We start from the raw sequence: 17,254 nt of genomic DNA, 5'->3' as shown, positions 1-17,254 counted from the left end.
TGGTCAGGGTTCCCTAATTATGAAGTCAGTCAATTTTCAGGAAAGGGCAGAATCTAGCCCAGGATCTCAGTCGAGGCCATTTTGGAGATACTACCCAAAATCTCAGAAACACAAGAGTGAAAGGGGAGTTCTATGTTCCAAAATTATTTTTATACACCAACAAGAAAAGCTCAGAGGTCTGAATGTCAAGTGTTCCCAGAAGTTGTTGGTAGAGAGAACTCAGCATGTGACAAGGAGGCAATGGGGCTGGGTACTGGGAGAACGAGACAAGGGGAGGAGAAGGGTGAGGGAGGAGGTTCTGGTCCCTTCCCAGGTCAGACCCCAAGACTGAGGGGTATTGGCAACAAGCAGAAAAACTGGGAAAATGTCCAAAGCAGTGAAAGGCATGTCATGATTCCAGTTTGGGAGCTGAGAGGAGATTTCATCCCAGGATGCCACATTACCTCCTAAGGGCTGGGAATCCAAGACAATCCCCACCAATCGGCACATCTTGAACTAAAGAAACAAGGAGAAAGGAGAGGGGCAGGGGAAGAGGGAGAAAGTGCAGAGGAAAAGGAGAAAAGGTGATGAGTGTGAAAAGGAATAAAGCAGAGGGTCCAGAAAAGCACAGAGTTACATACAGTTTTGTTTCTTGTGCTGCAAATAACATGCCTTTTCATGCATGGAGTCAGTGGCATGCTAAGCATCTCTGCGGGTGGTTTTGAACACTCAATGACCACAAATCTAACCCCAGTTTGGGACTGGGAATCTGAATCCTGCCTGCACATTCAGGTTTTTGCTTTGTCTTTTCTTCTTGGCTCTGAACTTGCACTGGACGTTGTGTGTGCTAAGTCACTTCAGTCATGTCTGACTCTGTGTTGTCCTATAGACTGTAGCCCTCCCAGACTCCTCTGTCCATGGGGTTCTCCAGGCAAGAACACTGGAGTGGGTGGCCATGCCCTCCCCCAGGGGATCTTTCCGACCCAGAGATTGGACTCGTGTCCCTTGTGTCTCCGGCATTGGCAGACAGGTCATTTCTCACTAGTGTCACCTGGGAAGTCCCGTATCTCAAAATCGTCTGATGCCTCCTGTCCACCTCCACCTCATTCCTTCCCAGTGATAAGATAAAAGAAGCCTGTTGGAACCAGCATGGGTCTCCCTTTGTGAGGTATAGTCCTTGATGAGATGGTCTAGGGGTTGGGTGGAGCTGGCCATGTGGCTGGAAAGAAGAACCCTAATGAACACCAAGGGAATGACACCTTCATCCTTCTTGCTTACCTCTTGAGGGACATTTCTTCTGTCTTTTTTTTGAACTTGACCAGTTATGTATTTTTCTCTTCCTTTCTGAAACAGAAAAGAAAATCATCTCTTATGGCTATCTATAGTGATCTACAAGTTCAAAATTTTTAAGTAAAATTTTTTCTATCTTCCCATCGCTTTGGGGAGGAAAGAGACCCATGAATCCATGTGAAGAAAATACTTGGAAATGAAAAAGGATTGAATAAAGAATAACAGAGATGTGGCAAAGTATTAGCATTAAAATATGCCCTTTTTTCTATAACTAGTTTTTTCAAGACTAGAAGAAAAAATATAGATTGTTATTAGTCATAGATATAAATGATCTTCTTAGCCAAAACTTAAGACCAAAAATTATGAAGATAAAACATGAACAAATTTAACCATTTAAAAAATTTAAATGCCCATACTTCAAAAAACATCCACACAATATTAAAATAGAACAGGGAAATTCCAATATATGTAACATTAGAGGATGAATCACCTTAATAGTAAAACAAAAGATGAATAGTATACTAGGAAAATGGACAAAAGCATAAATTGAAAGTACTAAAAGACGAAATGACAATATTTTTTGAAAAAGCATCTTTAGACCACCAAAAATCCAAAAAATGCATTGCTTGGTTTGAATTATACCCAAACTTGTGAAAAGTTTTATCATGTCTGGGTTGACGAGGATATAATTAATGAGCACTTGTGTTGTTAAAGGGAACAACAACAACACAACAATATTTTCTGGAGAATAGTTTGGTAACAAATATGAAATTTAAGATACCTAAACTCTAACCAAGTAATTCACACTTAGAAATTAATTCTCAGGAAATTATTGGACAAATGTGTAAAGATACCAACACATGCAACATAATTTCTATTTTTATATAAAAATGAGAAATATCCTAACTTACTGCCAATAGGTTATTATTGAAATAAATTGTTAATCATATAGTAATGAGCTGTATATCCCCTCCCATCCAAAAAAGGAAAATAGGTAATGGATAACATTGACACAATGAGAAAAATGTTTAGAAGTGTTTATAGAATAGACTATGTAGAATAAGCATGTGTGTGTATATATATATATATATAATGTACATACATATAAATGTAATATATATATGTAAAGAACATGTACATATATATGTACATGAATGCAGGCCTTTTTTGTAACGTACAAAAATAAGGTGGCAGAAGCAGAATAAATAGATATTTCATTTCCTGATTAATAACTTTGCATACTGTTGGAGGATTTTATGAGGAACTTTATGTGGGGCTGGCCAGGATGGGTTACTCTTCAGCACAGCAGAACCAGGCCTTGGTGTCCTAACGTGCACAGTGTATTTCTCTGTCAGGCATAGTTCTCTGCAAGACAGGGGTCTCCAGGACAGCTGTCTGCTGTGGATGGTGCTGAGACCCATCCAAAGGTGCTTGACCTTTGGCCACCTCCCTCTTCCACACACCTTCCCAGTCAGAGGAAGAGAGTGGGGAGAGCTGAGCAGTAAGCGTCTCTTATGTGTTTTGACTCAGGAGTAACTGGCCTCTTGGTCAGAACTGGTGACACGGCCCTGTCTTCTGCAAGGGGCCGGCAAGTGTAGGCTTCCAAATGTCTGGGAAGGGAAGGAGAACCAGAAATAGTGGAGAACACTAGTACTGCCCAGCAGGCGGTGTGCAGGCCTGGTTGTTCCTTTCTGTCTTCTTCCCTTTTCCTTAGTAGTACAGTTGCTCATTTCCACCTGGATAGTCGTCCTTCTAGAATAAAGACTACATTACCCAGCCTCCTTTGCAGCCACGTAAGGCCATGGAACCAGTCCTGGCAGTGAAATGGTAACAGGAGTACTAAATTTAACCTGCAGATAGAATCCTACAGTGGAGGAGGTGTGCCTCTCCTTGACCTTGCCTCTTTCCTTTCTTGTGGGCTGGAGCCCAGTGGAGGGGATGCCGCATGCTGAGGATGATGGAGCGACAACCAGAATGAACTGTGTATGGTGCCAGCCCCGACCTCCTACTTCTCTACAGGAGAGAGAAATAAGCCTTTTTATCTCACCCACTATTTGGAGGGGGAGGGTAAGTGGTGGTTTTCTGTCACACACAGCAAGCTAATCTTAATGGCCACAGTGTATTGCTTTTATAGTACTTTTTTTTTTTTAATGTTGCAAAAAGTTAAATTACTGCTGTAAAAAGCACACATCTTTTTCTGGCTTGGATGTCCTAAGGACATAACAATCAATAAAAATAATATCAACTCTACCTTACCAGAGACCAAATAAGTTCTTTACACTTACGCTTTTCCCCAGGAGATTTTCCCAAAGACAGTTTACTGTCATCATCTGTGGAATCTTGAAAGTAATAAGAAAGAAACTTTTGAATAAGCAATCTTTGTATTCATTTCCCTCAATATTGAGCTGGTAAAGCTTTAATAGTATTATTTCTACCCCTTTTATTATAATGGCAATGGCACCCCACTCCAGTACTCTTGCCTGGAAAATCCCATGGACGGAGGAGCCTGGTAGGCTGCAGTCCTTGGGGTCGCTAAGAGTTGGACACGACTGAGCGACTTCACTTTCATTTTTCACTTTCATGCATTGGAGAAGGAAATGGCAACCCACTCCAGTGTTCTTCCCTGGAGAATCCCAGATGGGGGAGCCTGGTGGGCTGCTGTCTGTGGGGTCGCACAGAGTCGGACACGACTGAAGTGACTTAGCAGCAGCAGCATTATAATGGAGAATGGTGGCTCCTCAAGAGGGCTCTAGGGACCGAGAGTCTCTAGTCCTGCGCATGTACACAGCAAAGTCAGGGGCTCGTGCCCAGACGTAGTATTACATTTGTGTTTATGGCTACTGTTCACTTCCCAGAAAGGTCATGTGAGAAATATGGTGATTGAGGTCTTAGGGAAAAACCAGATGGGTTGGCAGTGTAATAAAGAACCATGAATACACTCAGAGCATGAATTCTTAGCGGCGGTGAAAGAAAGTGAGAGTCTCTCAGTCATGTCTGACTCTTTGTGACCCCATGACTGTAGCCTGTCAGGCTCCTCTGTCCATGGAATTGGCCAGGCAAGAATACTGGAATTGGTAGCCATTCTCTTCTCCAGGGGATCTTCCCTAGCCAGGGATCAAAACTGGGTTTCCTGCATTGTAGATGGATTCTTTACTCTCTGAGCCACCAGGGAAGCCTTAACAATTAGGGTTGCCCCCTAATTGGTTCCTCGGGTGAAAAAAACTTAACTCTTTTCATGTATAAATCATAAATAAATATATCCAGTACAGAAATGGATATATAATATACCTGTGTTATTAAAATACCCTGGGAGGTAGGGTTCATTATTAGAAAAAATTATCTAGATGGGCTCTCTGGAGCAGCGATAATGAACAAATGGCTGAGAAACACTGACTCAGAGTAAAACAACTCTCTAAGTTTGGGTTCCTGATTATGCACTGTGAGACTTGCAATCCCTCACCTTTGTTGTGGATGATTCTTGGTGGTGTGCTGGGTGGCTCCCGGGGTCTCTTCCCTTCATCCATTTCTGAAGGATTATCACTGATCTCTGAAAAAAAAACAAAAACAAAACCAACATTCATGTCACTTTCCTCTCTGGAAAGTCAATGGGGAATCTCCCAGAGAACCAGGAAGGACCTTGAACACTCTGGAGTTGAAGGCTGGAGGTTCCAGCCTTGCTTGAGCCTCCAAGACACCCTCCTGAGACTAACTCTACTACTGATGTGTCTGCCAGTCAGGGGAGGGCCATAGCAAAGCTGGTCAGTAACGGTTCCACTACTAACAGAATGTCCTTTGGGGAGCCAGTCGTTTGAGCCTCTGGACCAGAGGTTCAAAGTGAGGTTGTGAACCCCTTGGAGAGTCCTGGAAACTCTTTCAGGAGAACTTCCAGGTCAAATTGTTTTCATAATAAGATGTTCTTTGCCCTTTTTTTTTTTTTTTGCTATGTTGGCTTTTGCACAGATAAGGCAGGTAAAAATGCTGCTGCTTCAGTACAAATAAAGTCCCCAAATCTTAGAATTATCTATTGCATTCTCTACCACCAGTTACTCAACATGGAAAAAACAAAACAAAAGAGTAGTTTCATTTAAGAATGTTCTTGATGAAACAGTTAACATTATTAACTGTATTAAATTTATACTCTTGAGAACATATCTTTTTAATAGTCTGTGTGAGGACTTCCCTGGTGGTCCAATGGTTTAGACTCTGCCTTGCAATGCAGTTGGACACAGGTTCGATCCCTGATCAGGGAACTAAGATCCCACATGTTGTGGAGCGACTGAGCCTGTGCTCCACAATAGAGAGTCTGTGCACTGCAATGAAAGATCCCGCATGATATAACTAAGACCCAATGCAGCCAAAAGGAAACAAGTCTATGTGAAAAAGTGGGGAGCACGTATAAAATAGTTTGTTGCATCTTGAAGTGCCATGGTTGTCTCAAGAACAATACTCAGGTGATTGCGTTGTAAGCTCACTGTAAACTCCAGTGAACCAATACTTTCCAGTTGTATATGATATTATAAAATCTGGCATGAGGAGAAGATTCATTTGAATCACAAGATAGTGTGAAACATCTTACTACAAAATAGTATGAAAAGCTCATTGATGTGGTTTCAGACTCTGGTTACAGCAAACCTTTAAGAAACTACCACTTGTTGAGTTTTGGTGTAGTATCAAAGGTGAATAACCACAGATATCTCAAGAGACTGTTAAAATACTCCACCCTTTTGGCTACAGATTTGTGTGGGGCTGGATTTTCTTCCTATGATTCAACCAAAGGTAAAGGGGATTAAGACGTACAAACATGCAGTTATAAAATAAATAAGCCAAAGGGATATAACATACAGTATAAGAAATAAAGTCAGTAGTATTGTAATAACTTTGAATGGGGATAGGTTGTTACTAGACTTATGGTGGTGATCATTTCATAGTATATGCAAATGAAACCCCTGTGTAGTGTACGTGAAACTAACATAATATTGTACACCAAACATATTTCAATTAAAGAAAACAAATTAAAAGGAGCTTTAAAACAGAAAGCAATTGTTAACAGGATATAGATTGAAGTTATTAAAAATGTTCTCTCAGCTCTCAATATAATACAGTAAAGATATGTACAAAACTATTGAAGAAGCACATTGAAAAGATAGTTAATAAAAGTTTCTAAAAGAATCCAGCTTTGATTAAGGTAGACATTAAAGAGAGTTGCAAAAATGTAAAATGATACCACTCACTTAATATTTTTATTTGAAAAGTGTACTATTTTTCATAAAAATATATTATTTATGGTAATAAGTTATTGGTCTTTTGTGGGTTGCAAGAGAGAGCCTCCCACACTGAGCGTTCAGATGACAAATTCCATCACCAGCCTTACCCTCTGATTTAGACATCTGGGCACATTCTGTCCTCTTTTGTGCCCTTGTCACGACCTTTGCATTCCTGGTTGAGTGGTCCTCTTTATGAGTCACTTGATCTTGCTGTTGGAGTGTCTTTTGGATTCCATGCCCAGGTAAGGCTGCCCCTGGCCAAACAGTGATTTGGAAATAGTCTTAATTGGGGTCCCAGTGGCCCTTTTCCTTCCCCAAATAGTGATTGCCTTCTCACACTCCCAGTCTCCCCACTGTGAGACCTTGGTACCCCTGCTCTGTACCTCACTTTTCTCCTGCTATTTCTTTGTAATTATATATATATATATATATATATATTTTTTTTTTCCTTGTATGTACCTTCCTTTCCCCTGAAAACTTACCATCTATTCTCACTCTCTGTGCAACCTGCTGAAACCAATCAGATTAATTTGGGGGAACCCCAGAGCACTGGGGCTGATTTCCTATTTCCTGCCTTCAGACCCCTGCTGCCAGAAAGTGCCACATCCAAGTAAACATGGCCAGATGGTCTGTTTCAGCAGAGGAAGGGTCTCGTAAAGCACTTTTCCAGGTTCCCTAGGGCCTGTGTGTGATACAGGGGACAGGAGAGACCCAGGATGCCTCTAGAAGGGAAAGGGCAAAAAGGCATCTAAGAATTGAGAGGCAGGGGCCCTGCAGTGGAGGGTGAGGCTGAGACCCAGAGGATGAAGGGGAGTGGGAGTGGGGGTGTTAGCATTGGGTCTCTCTTCCCCCTTTATTTTGCCAGTGGATTTTGTATTTATATCTTTGGACTAGAATTTTTTTTTTTTTTTACTGAGTGCCAAATTGAATTCTCTGGTGGCTCAGATGGTAAAGAATCCATCCACCTGCAAGGCAGGAGACCAGGGTTTGATCCCTGGGTCAGGAAGATCCCCTGGAGAAGGGCACAGCAACCCACTCCAGTATTCTTGCCTGGAGAATCCCATGGACAGAGGAGCCTGGCAGGTTACAGCCCATGGGGTCGCAAAGAGTCAGACATGACTGAGTGACTTGCCCTTTCAAACTGGTGTACTGTGGGGAAATTTTCTCCTTGATTTCTCAGTGCTTCTGTGAAAAGCTCTAGCCTCCTGAGACACAGAAGTATATATGATATAAAAATAGGGGATGTTTTCTTTCATTTCCCCTGAAATTATTACGCTTTTCATATATCATAGAAATTAAATCTCTAGCTAGTTAATTACTGCCTAATCCAAAGAGGTGATAAAACCTCTCATTCTGATCACGATCAAATGGTTGTGGCCAGGGCTAGGCTCCTAGGTTAAGTCCCTCCTAGGTTAAGTAACAGGGACATTGGAGCACTCTATGCCTAGGTGTTTAGTGTCAAAAGGGATGAAGCCCAGAACTTGGAGAATCTTTAGTAAAAGCTGGAGACACCTGGGGTTTCTCTGGCTCTTAGAAAGAGGCATTTACATTCTCCCAAATTACAGTGAAGACTCAGGACATTTTCAATCTTATCTCAAAGCAGTAAAAAAAAAATTGCTTTTCTCTTTTCAGGAGCAAAAGAGGATGACTGTCCTTGTCCTGTATACAAACAGAAAATCCACCCTTCTTTCTCCTGTGTTTATAGGATGTAATCTGCATTCACACAGAAGATTCCATCAGCTCTCTCCTCGTGCCTGTGGGTCTCCATATGAGAAATGCTACAATGTTGAACTGGTTGTGAATATCAATAAAAGAATTCTTCTCCTTGACCCAGGCGCTTTGTGGTTTTACAATATTCATATATCTAAAGAACATCACTCTGCAGGAGGGGGTAATCTCAGAGCCTTGCGGTTCTTGACAAACCACACAGGTGCATAGACAGCACCAATATTGAAATGAATAAGTCAAAAATTGAATTATAAAAATTTCCCCCAATATATTTGCGTCCTTTCTCGGCAACAGCATCACCTACCATTCATCCAGCTGTTTAAGCCAGAAACTGAAGAACAAACCTTGATTTCTTTCTCTCATCCTCAGCTTCCAATTTACCAAATCTTGCCAACTCTACCTAAACTGATCTTGAATAGACCTTCTCTCCATCCACTGCCAGATCTGAATCCAAGCTGCAGTCAGCTCCCACAGCATCTGCCCCTTAAAGGAGTGCCCTGTATCCATTCTTTTCTATTTCCAATTCATTCTTTACATAACACCACAATTTTCTGTTGGTGAAAATTGAATCATGTCATGTACACACTGCTATATTGAAATGGATAACCAACAAAGTCCTACTGTACAGCCCAGGGAGCTCCCCTCAATGCTGTGTGGCAGCCTGATTGGAAGAGGAGTTTGGGGGAGAATGGATGCTGAGTTCCTTTGCCATCCACCTGAAACTATCACAACATTGTTAACTGACTGTATATTCCAATATAAAATAAAAAGTTAGAAAAATTGCATCATGTCACGTCACAGACTAGGTTTCTTCAGTGGCTCCCCATTGCACTTAGAATAAAATCCCATCTCCCACACCTTGACCGGCAAGGATGAGCGCTCTCTGGCCTCCAGCCCCCTCTTGTGTTCTCATCTTACTTCCTCGGTGGCTTTTTTTGTGCTGTCTCTTCTTTGTGGTGGCCCAGATACATCTTTTTCTTTTCTTTCCTGAAAAGATACAGATCATCTTTATAGCTACAAACATTGATCTATCAACTTCATATGTCAACAATGCTTAGCTTCAAATCACAGTGACCAGGAGGTCATTGGTGATCTTTGGTGATGCTGAAATTCTAAAGCATCAGAGGAGAGAGAGAGATGTGAAGAAATGGAGACAATAAGTTTGGGTAACTCATTTCTAGAAGTTTCATTGTGAAACAGAAGGGAGAGCGATGGAGGTGGCTGAAGTGAGAGGAGGATCAAAATTCCTTTCATGAACTGTGATAGGATTGGGCATTGGTTGAATGAATATCCTTGTGAGAAAGTGAAAGTCACTCAGTCATGTCCGACTCTTGTGACCCCATGGACTGTAGCCTGCTAGGCTCCTCTGTCCATGGAATTCTCCAGGCAAGAATACTGGAGTGGGTTGCTGTGCCCTTCTCCAGGGGATCTTCCTGACCCAGGGAACCTGGGTCTCCTGTATTGCAGGCAGATTCTTGACCATCTGAGCTATCAGGGGGAGATGCTGAGTTCTCAAGAAAGAGGAGGGACCATGGAGATGGTCAGGAGAGGTGGAAGGGTTGCTTTGGAGAGAAAGAATGAACTGGAAAGGAGCAGGCAGATGCAGCATTTACAGATGGGAGCAGGAAGAGAGGGAATTCCCATCTGATGCTTTTCTGTGAAACAAGAGGAATGGTCATCTTTTGTGCAAAAGGCAAGCAGTGAGGTATAAGAGGTTTGAAAATTAAAAACTGCTTTTTTTTTTAGATTTGAGAGGATCACAGTAAGTGGAGTGGTCACGCGGTGTGGAGGGTCATTTATGCTGGAGTCATGAAGACACAGTGACAACACACTGCCCAGCCATGTGCCTCTCTCCGACTGTGCCTGATTTCAGGTACAGTGTGCTGGAAGCAGCTAGTAGTCTCCTCCAAGTTCTGCCAGGAAGTTCTAGGCAAAGACAAGAAGCAAAGCAGGTAAAGATAGCAGCAGGTGACTGAAACAATGGATTTGGTACTCTAAACTGGTAAGAAGGGTTATGAAGAAAGGCAGATAGGGCTTCCTTGGTGGCTCAGTGGTAAAGAATCTGCCTGCCCGTGCAAGAGACACAGGTTCCATCCCTGGTCAGGGAGGATCCCACATGTCTTTTTTTTTTTTTTGGATCCCACATGTCTTGAAGCGACTCAGCCTGTTCACCACAACAATTGAGCCTGTGCTGTAGAGCTGGGCAGTGGCAATTCCCGAAGCCCTCATGCCCTAGAGCCCATGCTCCCCACCAAGAGAAACCACTGCAATGAGAAGCCCATGCACTGCAATGAAGAGTAACCCCCACTTGCCACAGCTATAGGAAAGGTCAAGCACAGCACAGAAGACCCAGCACAGACAAAAATAAATAAATAAAAGAAAGGCAGATGATTGAATGGAGACAGGAAAGGCCCATGACTGGTCACCCAAATGATATTGAGAGAAAGCTGCAGAGGAAGAAATTTTAAAGAAGAAATCAGGGCAGGATAGATATTTTTGAATTCATTTTTATAGAGAAGGAGAGATCAGAAGTTGAGCAATAGCTATAGAAGGAGCAAACTTGAAGCACTGAGTGTCAAGAAAAGGAAATCTCAACTTATTGGGAAGTTGAGCCAGATTTTTTTTTTTTTTGAGCCAGATTTAAATGATGAAAAGGCCCTTTGGGTTTGGGAGGCCAAGAACAGGTTTGGGGGAAAAGTCATTGGAAATAAGGAGTTGAAGGATTTGAGAGGTCAGGGTCTTGGATGGGTCTGTAACTCACATGGACCTTGCAGGTGTCCAGGAGGATAGCAGGACTAGAAGTGATAGAAAGATTCTAAGTCAGCCTTGAGGTCCTTCAGGGAGTGGTGGAGAAGTCAACGTATGACAGTGATGAAAAGGGAGTGAGCCCTTTACTTGATGGTTAAGCCTCAAAAGAGAGGATGGGGAGCAAGGGGCTGGGTGGGGCAGTGGGCAACCAGGGGTGGCATTCAACCTACCTTCCTACGTGAGGAGAGGGTAGCAGAGAATATTCAGTGTTGTCTTAAGAGGAAGCAGTGTCCTACTGGGGACTTTCCATTAAAGAGGGAAGTGTAACTAGCCCTATAAGAAGCTGTGTATGTAGGAGACCTAGATGATTTCAGAACAAACAATTCCAATGGGTGTGTATTTCAATGGCCCCAAATGCCTTCTCATTTCCATATAATTTTCATGAAGGCCTTAGAGGAAGATGCAGTGAATGGGAAACAAACTGTGTTGGGCATGATGCCTACAGTCACCTAGTGGGTGCTCATGACAAGATGCAGCCCCAAAGGCAATCCTTACCTTTCTTGCTGGGAAGTGTCCTGGATGCCTCCTGGAGCTCCTTTGAGTCGCTTGGTTCAGGGACATCATCTCTTCTCACTGACAAAAAGCACAATTCATTTTAGAACTCAGAGCAGGCTGATAAGAAAGTGCTGAGGGATTCTGGTGGGAGAAGCAGAGAGTGGAGAGCACCCCTAGTACAGGTCTGGGGATTCACCAGGTTCCCCGACTTGGCCTGGGTTTGATCAACTTGTGGTTACTGCTCCCTGTGTGATTATCACAGTGAACCGGGAACAACTTCCCACAGAGGACTCAGTTGGAGTTCTTTAGAGAGATTCCCCTTTCCCAATGGAAGAAGAAGAAAAAAGACTCAGCAGCCAGTGTGCATGGTAATCTTGAATTCTGAGGGCCACAAAGAGGGTGAATGCCTTTGCCATATGAAAGGTACATACTATTGCTTAGATATCTGTGATGGGATATTTTTAAGCCACTGTATCTGTGATTATTCATCTTGAGAAATAGTGAAGAAGACTAAGTGCCTTATATACTTCCATCTATCTGTTGTCGGGAAAGCAGGAGTCAGCTTATGCTTGCCAGCATTTGTTAGCCGCAAGAATACCAAAAGTTCTGCTAGTTTTTGCTGCCCTAAGAAAGACAGAAAGACCTGAAGCCATATCAAATAAGGGCCCATCTCACAAATGGCAGTCACTTTCTTGCTAACATAGTGCTATGAGATCTGTGTCAAGTTCCAGCCTGCAGAGGAATAGCTAACTGAGGCAGCTAGCCAGCAGTCCTCAGACTTTAAAAATGATTTGTTGCATTTCAAATTATTTAAATACCTTAAAAATCCAAATGATGTAAAAAAGTGATACAGTTTGAAAATGAAAGTTCCCACAGTCAATGTGGGGGCTGGAAAGGAGGACCATCCATGTCTGGGGCACTGATTTAGAGTTAGGGTCACACAGTATTTTTGTTTGTTTTGCATTCTTTTTTGTCTGGTTTTCCTTTACTGTTCAAGCTATAGCTCAGGATAACCAAAATAGCTGATACGGGGAAGTTTATTTTTCCAGAAGCAATTCAGAGAGTTGAGCAGTTTGGATGGACACGTTACACAACATCATGGAATGCAATTTGCAAAACCCAACCTGTGTAAATATAAAGGGTAAATGACCCAATTTAAAGAGTAAATTGCAGGGGAGGAAAAAAGTCACAAAAGTTGAAACTTGCCGTGGTGGCAGAAGGATGGTGTCTTTATATATTTATTGGCTACCCCTCGATACCTGTGGGATCTTAATTTCCAACCAGGGACTGAACTCTCACTGCCTGCGTTGGAAGGTAGAGTCTTAACCAGTGGACCACTGAGGAATTCCATTTTTTAAAAAAATTTATTTTAAATTGGAGAATAATTGCTTTTGTTTTGCATTTTGATGCAGCAGTTTGGAGTTTTACCTACTCAAGTGGCCTCTGGGAGTTGCTGAGCCAAATAGTCCTTCCCCACTGGGATTCACACATCACCTGGCAGAGGAATGTTCTCTGTTTGCAGACTCCTTAGTGGTGTTTGGAGTCCGGGTCTTGATACTGTGCAGGACCCTGAGGGGCTCCTGGGCACAAAAGCTTTTCTCTGTCCCCCACTTCTTAAATACAGGAAATAGGCTTCATCTGACCTCCAAGGCCTCCCCTAAATTCCAACCAGCATGTTGGATGCTAATTAGGGAAGGGAGGGGAGTGTGGAGATAAGGGAGAAAGGAACAATAGTACAGCCTGGGCTCCCCCTCAAGGGATATACAGGGCAATATTGTGACCTGTTTTGCAGATACTGAAACCCTCACCAGGTGGGAGAAATGAACAGTTTGCTGCCCGTAAGCACAGAGACCCCCGAATGGCAGAAACAAGAGGTTGATCATGCTGTCTCCCAATTACCTCACCACCAACCAATCAGAAGAACATCCCTCTCTGAACCACAAATATAAAACTTCTCACTTTCTCTGTCCAAACTGGGACACACAGTTTTGAGAACATTAACCTGCTGTGGTCCCTTTTGCCTGGCAAAGCAATACAGCTGTTCTTTTCTACTTCATCCAAAACTCTGTCTCTGAGATATATCAGTAATTCAGTGTCAGGGTACAGAGGCTGGATTCGGCTTCAGTCAGGTCAGTACTAGTGGGGTATCTGTCCCTCACCCTCAGTGTCCCTTCTCCATCCACCTTTCCCAGACCCATCTCCCTCACCCCACCGTCCATCCCCGCCCCGGGACTCTGTCTTCTTTCAAGAGCTCTGGTTTCCTGTCTGTTCAAGCTCCTGAGGGCAGGGAGTGAGCAGCAGTGGGAAAGCTGGACCAAGATGGAGAGTGGAGAGAAGAGACCTGGGCCTGGGTGTTCCGAATGGCTTCTCCTCATGGTAGACACAAAACTTAAGGTGAGCCTGCATATGTGTGTGTGTGTGTATGTGTTAGTCGCTCAGTCATATCCTACTCTTTGTGACCCGATGGACCCATCAGGCTCCTCTGTTCATGGGATTGTCCAGACAAGAATATTGGAGTGGGTTGCCATTCCCTTTTCCAGGGATCTTCCTGACCCAGGGAACTTGGATCTCCTGCATTGCAGGCAGACTCTTTACTGTCTGAACCATTAGTGAAGCCCCAAGGTGAGGCTGAGTAGTCCAAATCTAGATTACCTGGCACAGAGTCTGAGGAAGTGCAGGGCATCTCTTGAGTGTCTTCTTTATCTTTTATTTGAGGGATCAGGTTGTCACTGGACACTGAGCAGAGGAAGAAAAGAAATTTCAGATAGCAGGACCCGCCAGCAGGAACCAGGGTGGGAGGAACAAGAACAATCTATTCTAGCAGGTAAAAATGATGGGCCAGCTGAATACCAAGGCTCCTCGAGGGTGGGGTAGGCAGGGAGGGAGAACTATCATTTCCTTTCTTTCTTTCTCCCCCTCCCTCACCTACTGGCCATGCTTCATGGCTTGAGAGATCTCAGTTCCCCAGCCAGGGATCAAATCCAGGCCCATGACAATGAAAGCACTGAGTCTTAATCACCGTACTGCCAGGTAATTCCCCAATCATTTCCTTTCAGTTAGTCTCTTATCAATGTAAAAATAGCACTTATTTTGTTTTAAATCTAGAAGATGGACTCTTGTTATTGGCGTCGTGATTATGTTAACCTTGTGTACACGCAAGCATGCTCAGTTGTGTCTGACTTTTTTGACTCCATGGACTGTAGACACTAGGCTCTTCTGTCCATGGAATTCTCCAGGTAAGAATACTGGAGTGAGTTGCCATTTCCTTCTCCAGGGGTTCTTCCTGACCCAGGGATTGAACCCACGTCTCCTGCAGCTCCTGCATTGGCAGGCAGATTCTTTAGCACTGTGATACCTGGGAAGCCCCTATGTTAACCTTATTTGGATGGTAATTTTAGATGAGTGGAGAAAACATTTGGACCAAATAGGACCCTTTATTCCCAGTATTGGAGAGCTCAGAATTCATGATACCATTTTTAACAGTGGCCAATAATATTCCACAGTTACATTTTACATAGTCAAAGTGCTTTATCCTGATGGTTGGGGGAGATAAATGACATAACTGTAGAAGTGAAATCAGGCCCAGCAACCTTTAAACATTTGGTCATTTTTCCTAACAATTTCAGTAACATTCCTCGTAGAATCCAAGCTATATGAAAATGAATCTGGCTTAAACGGATGTCCCTATAATCAGAGGGTGAACAATCTGTAAAGCGTTAAGGCCGCTTGTTGCCCAAGTTACTTGACAATTCAGAGCAGTGTGTCCTGAGTGCTGGGTGGGCAGGGCTCTTGGACATCACAGCGTCAAATGGCTGTGACAGCATCCCTGACAAGAGGTTAAGAGCATGGACCACTGCTTCTTTTTCCTTGTCACACCAGTTCTTTTTACTGGGGTTCCTGCCACAGCCCTCTTGACTTACAGGCAAGTGTTCTTCCTTCACAGCCACCTTAAGCCGGGCGAGTCAGCTCCAAGCAACATTGCTCTGAACAGGGACAGGGGAGTGCGGGCATCCTTTATGAATATTCATCACTTATTTGGGGTGTTGTCGTTGGTCATTTATGTGTGTGAGCGTTAATCGCTCAGTCATGTCCAACTCTGCGACCCCGTGGACTATAGTCCGCCAGGCTCCTCTCTCCATGGAATTCTTCAGGCAAGAATACTGGAGTGGGCTGCCATTTCCTTCTCCAGGCAATCTTCCTGACCCAGAGATTCAACCTGGGTCTCCTGCATTGCAGGCAGGTTCTTTCCGGTCTGAGCCACCAGGGAAGCCAGAAGAAAACCATCGTAGGCTACAGGGACAGGATGTCAGGGAGAGGAGTGAACGGTTAAAATGCCAGGAGCCAGCAGAATACAAGAGCCAAAGAGCAGAGGCTTAGGCTGTTCTAGGGGTGGGAAGCAGGTGTTCTGGGCTCCAGGCCTTACCCAGGCTCCTGGCAGCGCCCACAGTCCCTCTTGGAAAGAGCTGTGTATGGTAATGGGAGCTCGGGAAGAAGCAGGTCAACAAAGAGACGGGACCCTGGGGTTCCAGGGCCACAGGCACCCTAGGCTGGGGAGGCTCCGGTATTGGATGGAGTCTGTGTCTCACCTGGACTGAGTCTTCCTTCCTGGATGGTTCCCTGGAGAGCCATGGTGGGGCTGGTAGGGCTGGGCAGCTCACAGAGGACCTCAGAGCTGTGCTGGGCCGGTGCTCTGGGCTCGCTGACACTGGGTACATAGGGCGGGAGGCTCCGTAGGGGTTGTCGGCAGGGAAGACGCGGCAGGGGCAGGGTCCTCGAGGAGCTCCTTCCTGCTGGGTTGGCTGCGGCTTCAAGAGGGATGGTTGTGATTCTGCTCCAGCCTCCATGGGAAGTGACAACTGGGATTGGGCAAAGGACCGCACATAAGTATGTCGGAATTGTTTGGGGAAGAGATTTCTTTCTTTTTTTTTTTTCAACTTTATATTTTGTATTGAAGTATAGCTGATTAACATTAACAATGTTGTGATAATTTCAGATGAACAGTGAAGGGACTCAACCACACAGATACCTGTATCCATTCTCCCCCAAACCCCACTCCCCTCCAGGAGGACATAACATTGACCAGAGTTCCCTGTGCTATACAGGAGGTCCTTGTTGGTTATCTATTTAAATACAGCAGTGTGTACATGTCCATCCCAAACTGAGAAGAGATTTCTTTAAACTTCATATTCAGTAGGACAAAGTCATGGAGGTATTCACTCTCTCACAGATGTGTAGAATGAATCCATCATCCATTTGTGGACCCGGTAGATTTTCTTTCTTTGATGTGGCCATATAGCGCAATATCAATAGCTGCTAACCTCTGATGTGACACCAGAGTGTTTTTCACCCATGAAGTTGAGATTGGTTTTGTACCCAGGGATTTAATTTTCTTCAGTTTCTCTCTAGTTGTGGCTTTAGAATTTAGACAATTATGTACAATGCTATAGTTTTAAATGTTGTCCTTGTTTTAAGCAATAAACATCTCACACCTCTCTGGAGCAAATGAGAGAAAATATAAATTTTTTCATGCTTCCCTGGTGGTTCAGTGGTAAAATAATCCACTTGCCAGTGCAGGAGATGTGGGTTCGATCCCTGGGTCAGGAAGATCCCCTGGAGAAGAAAATGGCAACCCATTGCAGTGTTCTTGCCTGGAAAATCCCATGGACAGAGGAGCTTGGTGGACCACAGTC

The 17,254-nt window shown here is 43.8% G+C and overlaps 1 protein-coding gene across 6 annotated transcripts in view; it reads right to left on the bottom strand.

Moving 5' to 3' along the window:
• The window catches only part of SP110 (SP110 nuclear body protein), a 53,151-nt gene that overhangs the window by 27,445 nt on the left and 8,452 nt on the right, over nucleotides 1-17,254 (bottom strand). For 5 of the 6 annotated variants that reach the window (XM_043445335.1, XM_043445332.1, XM_043445334.1 and 2 more), the window contains exons 4-11: nucleotides 16,151-16,420; nucleotides 14,217-14,300; nucleotides 11,565-11,642; nucleotides 9,120-9,248; nucleotides 6,641-6,787; nucleotides 4,730-4,816; nucleotides 3,555-3,608; nucleotides 1,258-1,323 (exon numbers count right to left, since the gene is read on the bottom strand). In XM_043445335.1, the coding sequence (XP_043301270.1) occupies nucleotides 1,258-1,323; nucleotides 3,555-3,608; nucleotides 4,730-4,816; nucleotides 6,641-6,787; nucleotides 9,120-9,248; nucleotides 11,565-11,642; nucleotides 14,217-14,300; nucleotides 16,151-16,420 (915 nt within the window). The remainder of the gene's footprint in view (nucleotides 1-1,257; nucleotides 1,324-3,554; nucleotides 3,609-4,729; nucleotides 4,817-6,640; nucleotides 6,788-9,119; nucleotides 9,249-11,564; nucleotides 11,643-14,216; nucleotides 14,301-16,150; nucleotides 16,421-17,254) is intronic. The other variant, XM_043445336.1, reaches the window with a different exon arrangement.

This window comes from Cervus canadensis, chromosome 24 (genome assembly GCF_019320065.1).
Source record: "Cervus canadensis isolate Bull #8, Minnesota chromosome 24, ASM1932006v1, whole genome shotgun sequence".
NCBI classification, from domain to species: domain Eukaryota; kingdom Metazoa; phylum Chordata; class Mammalia; order Artiodactyla; family Cervidae; genus Cervus; species Cervus canadensis.
Note: the sequence above shows the minus strand (reverse complement) of the source record. Positions and strands in the feature narration are given on the sequence as shown.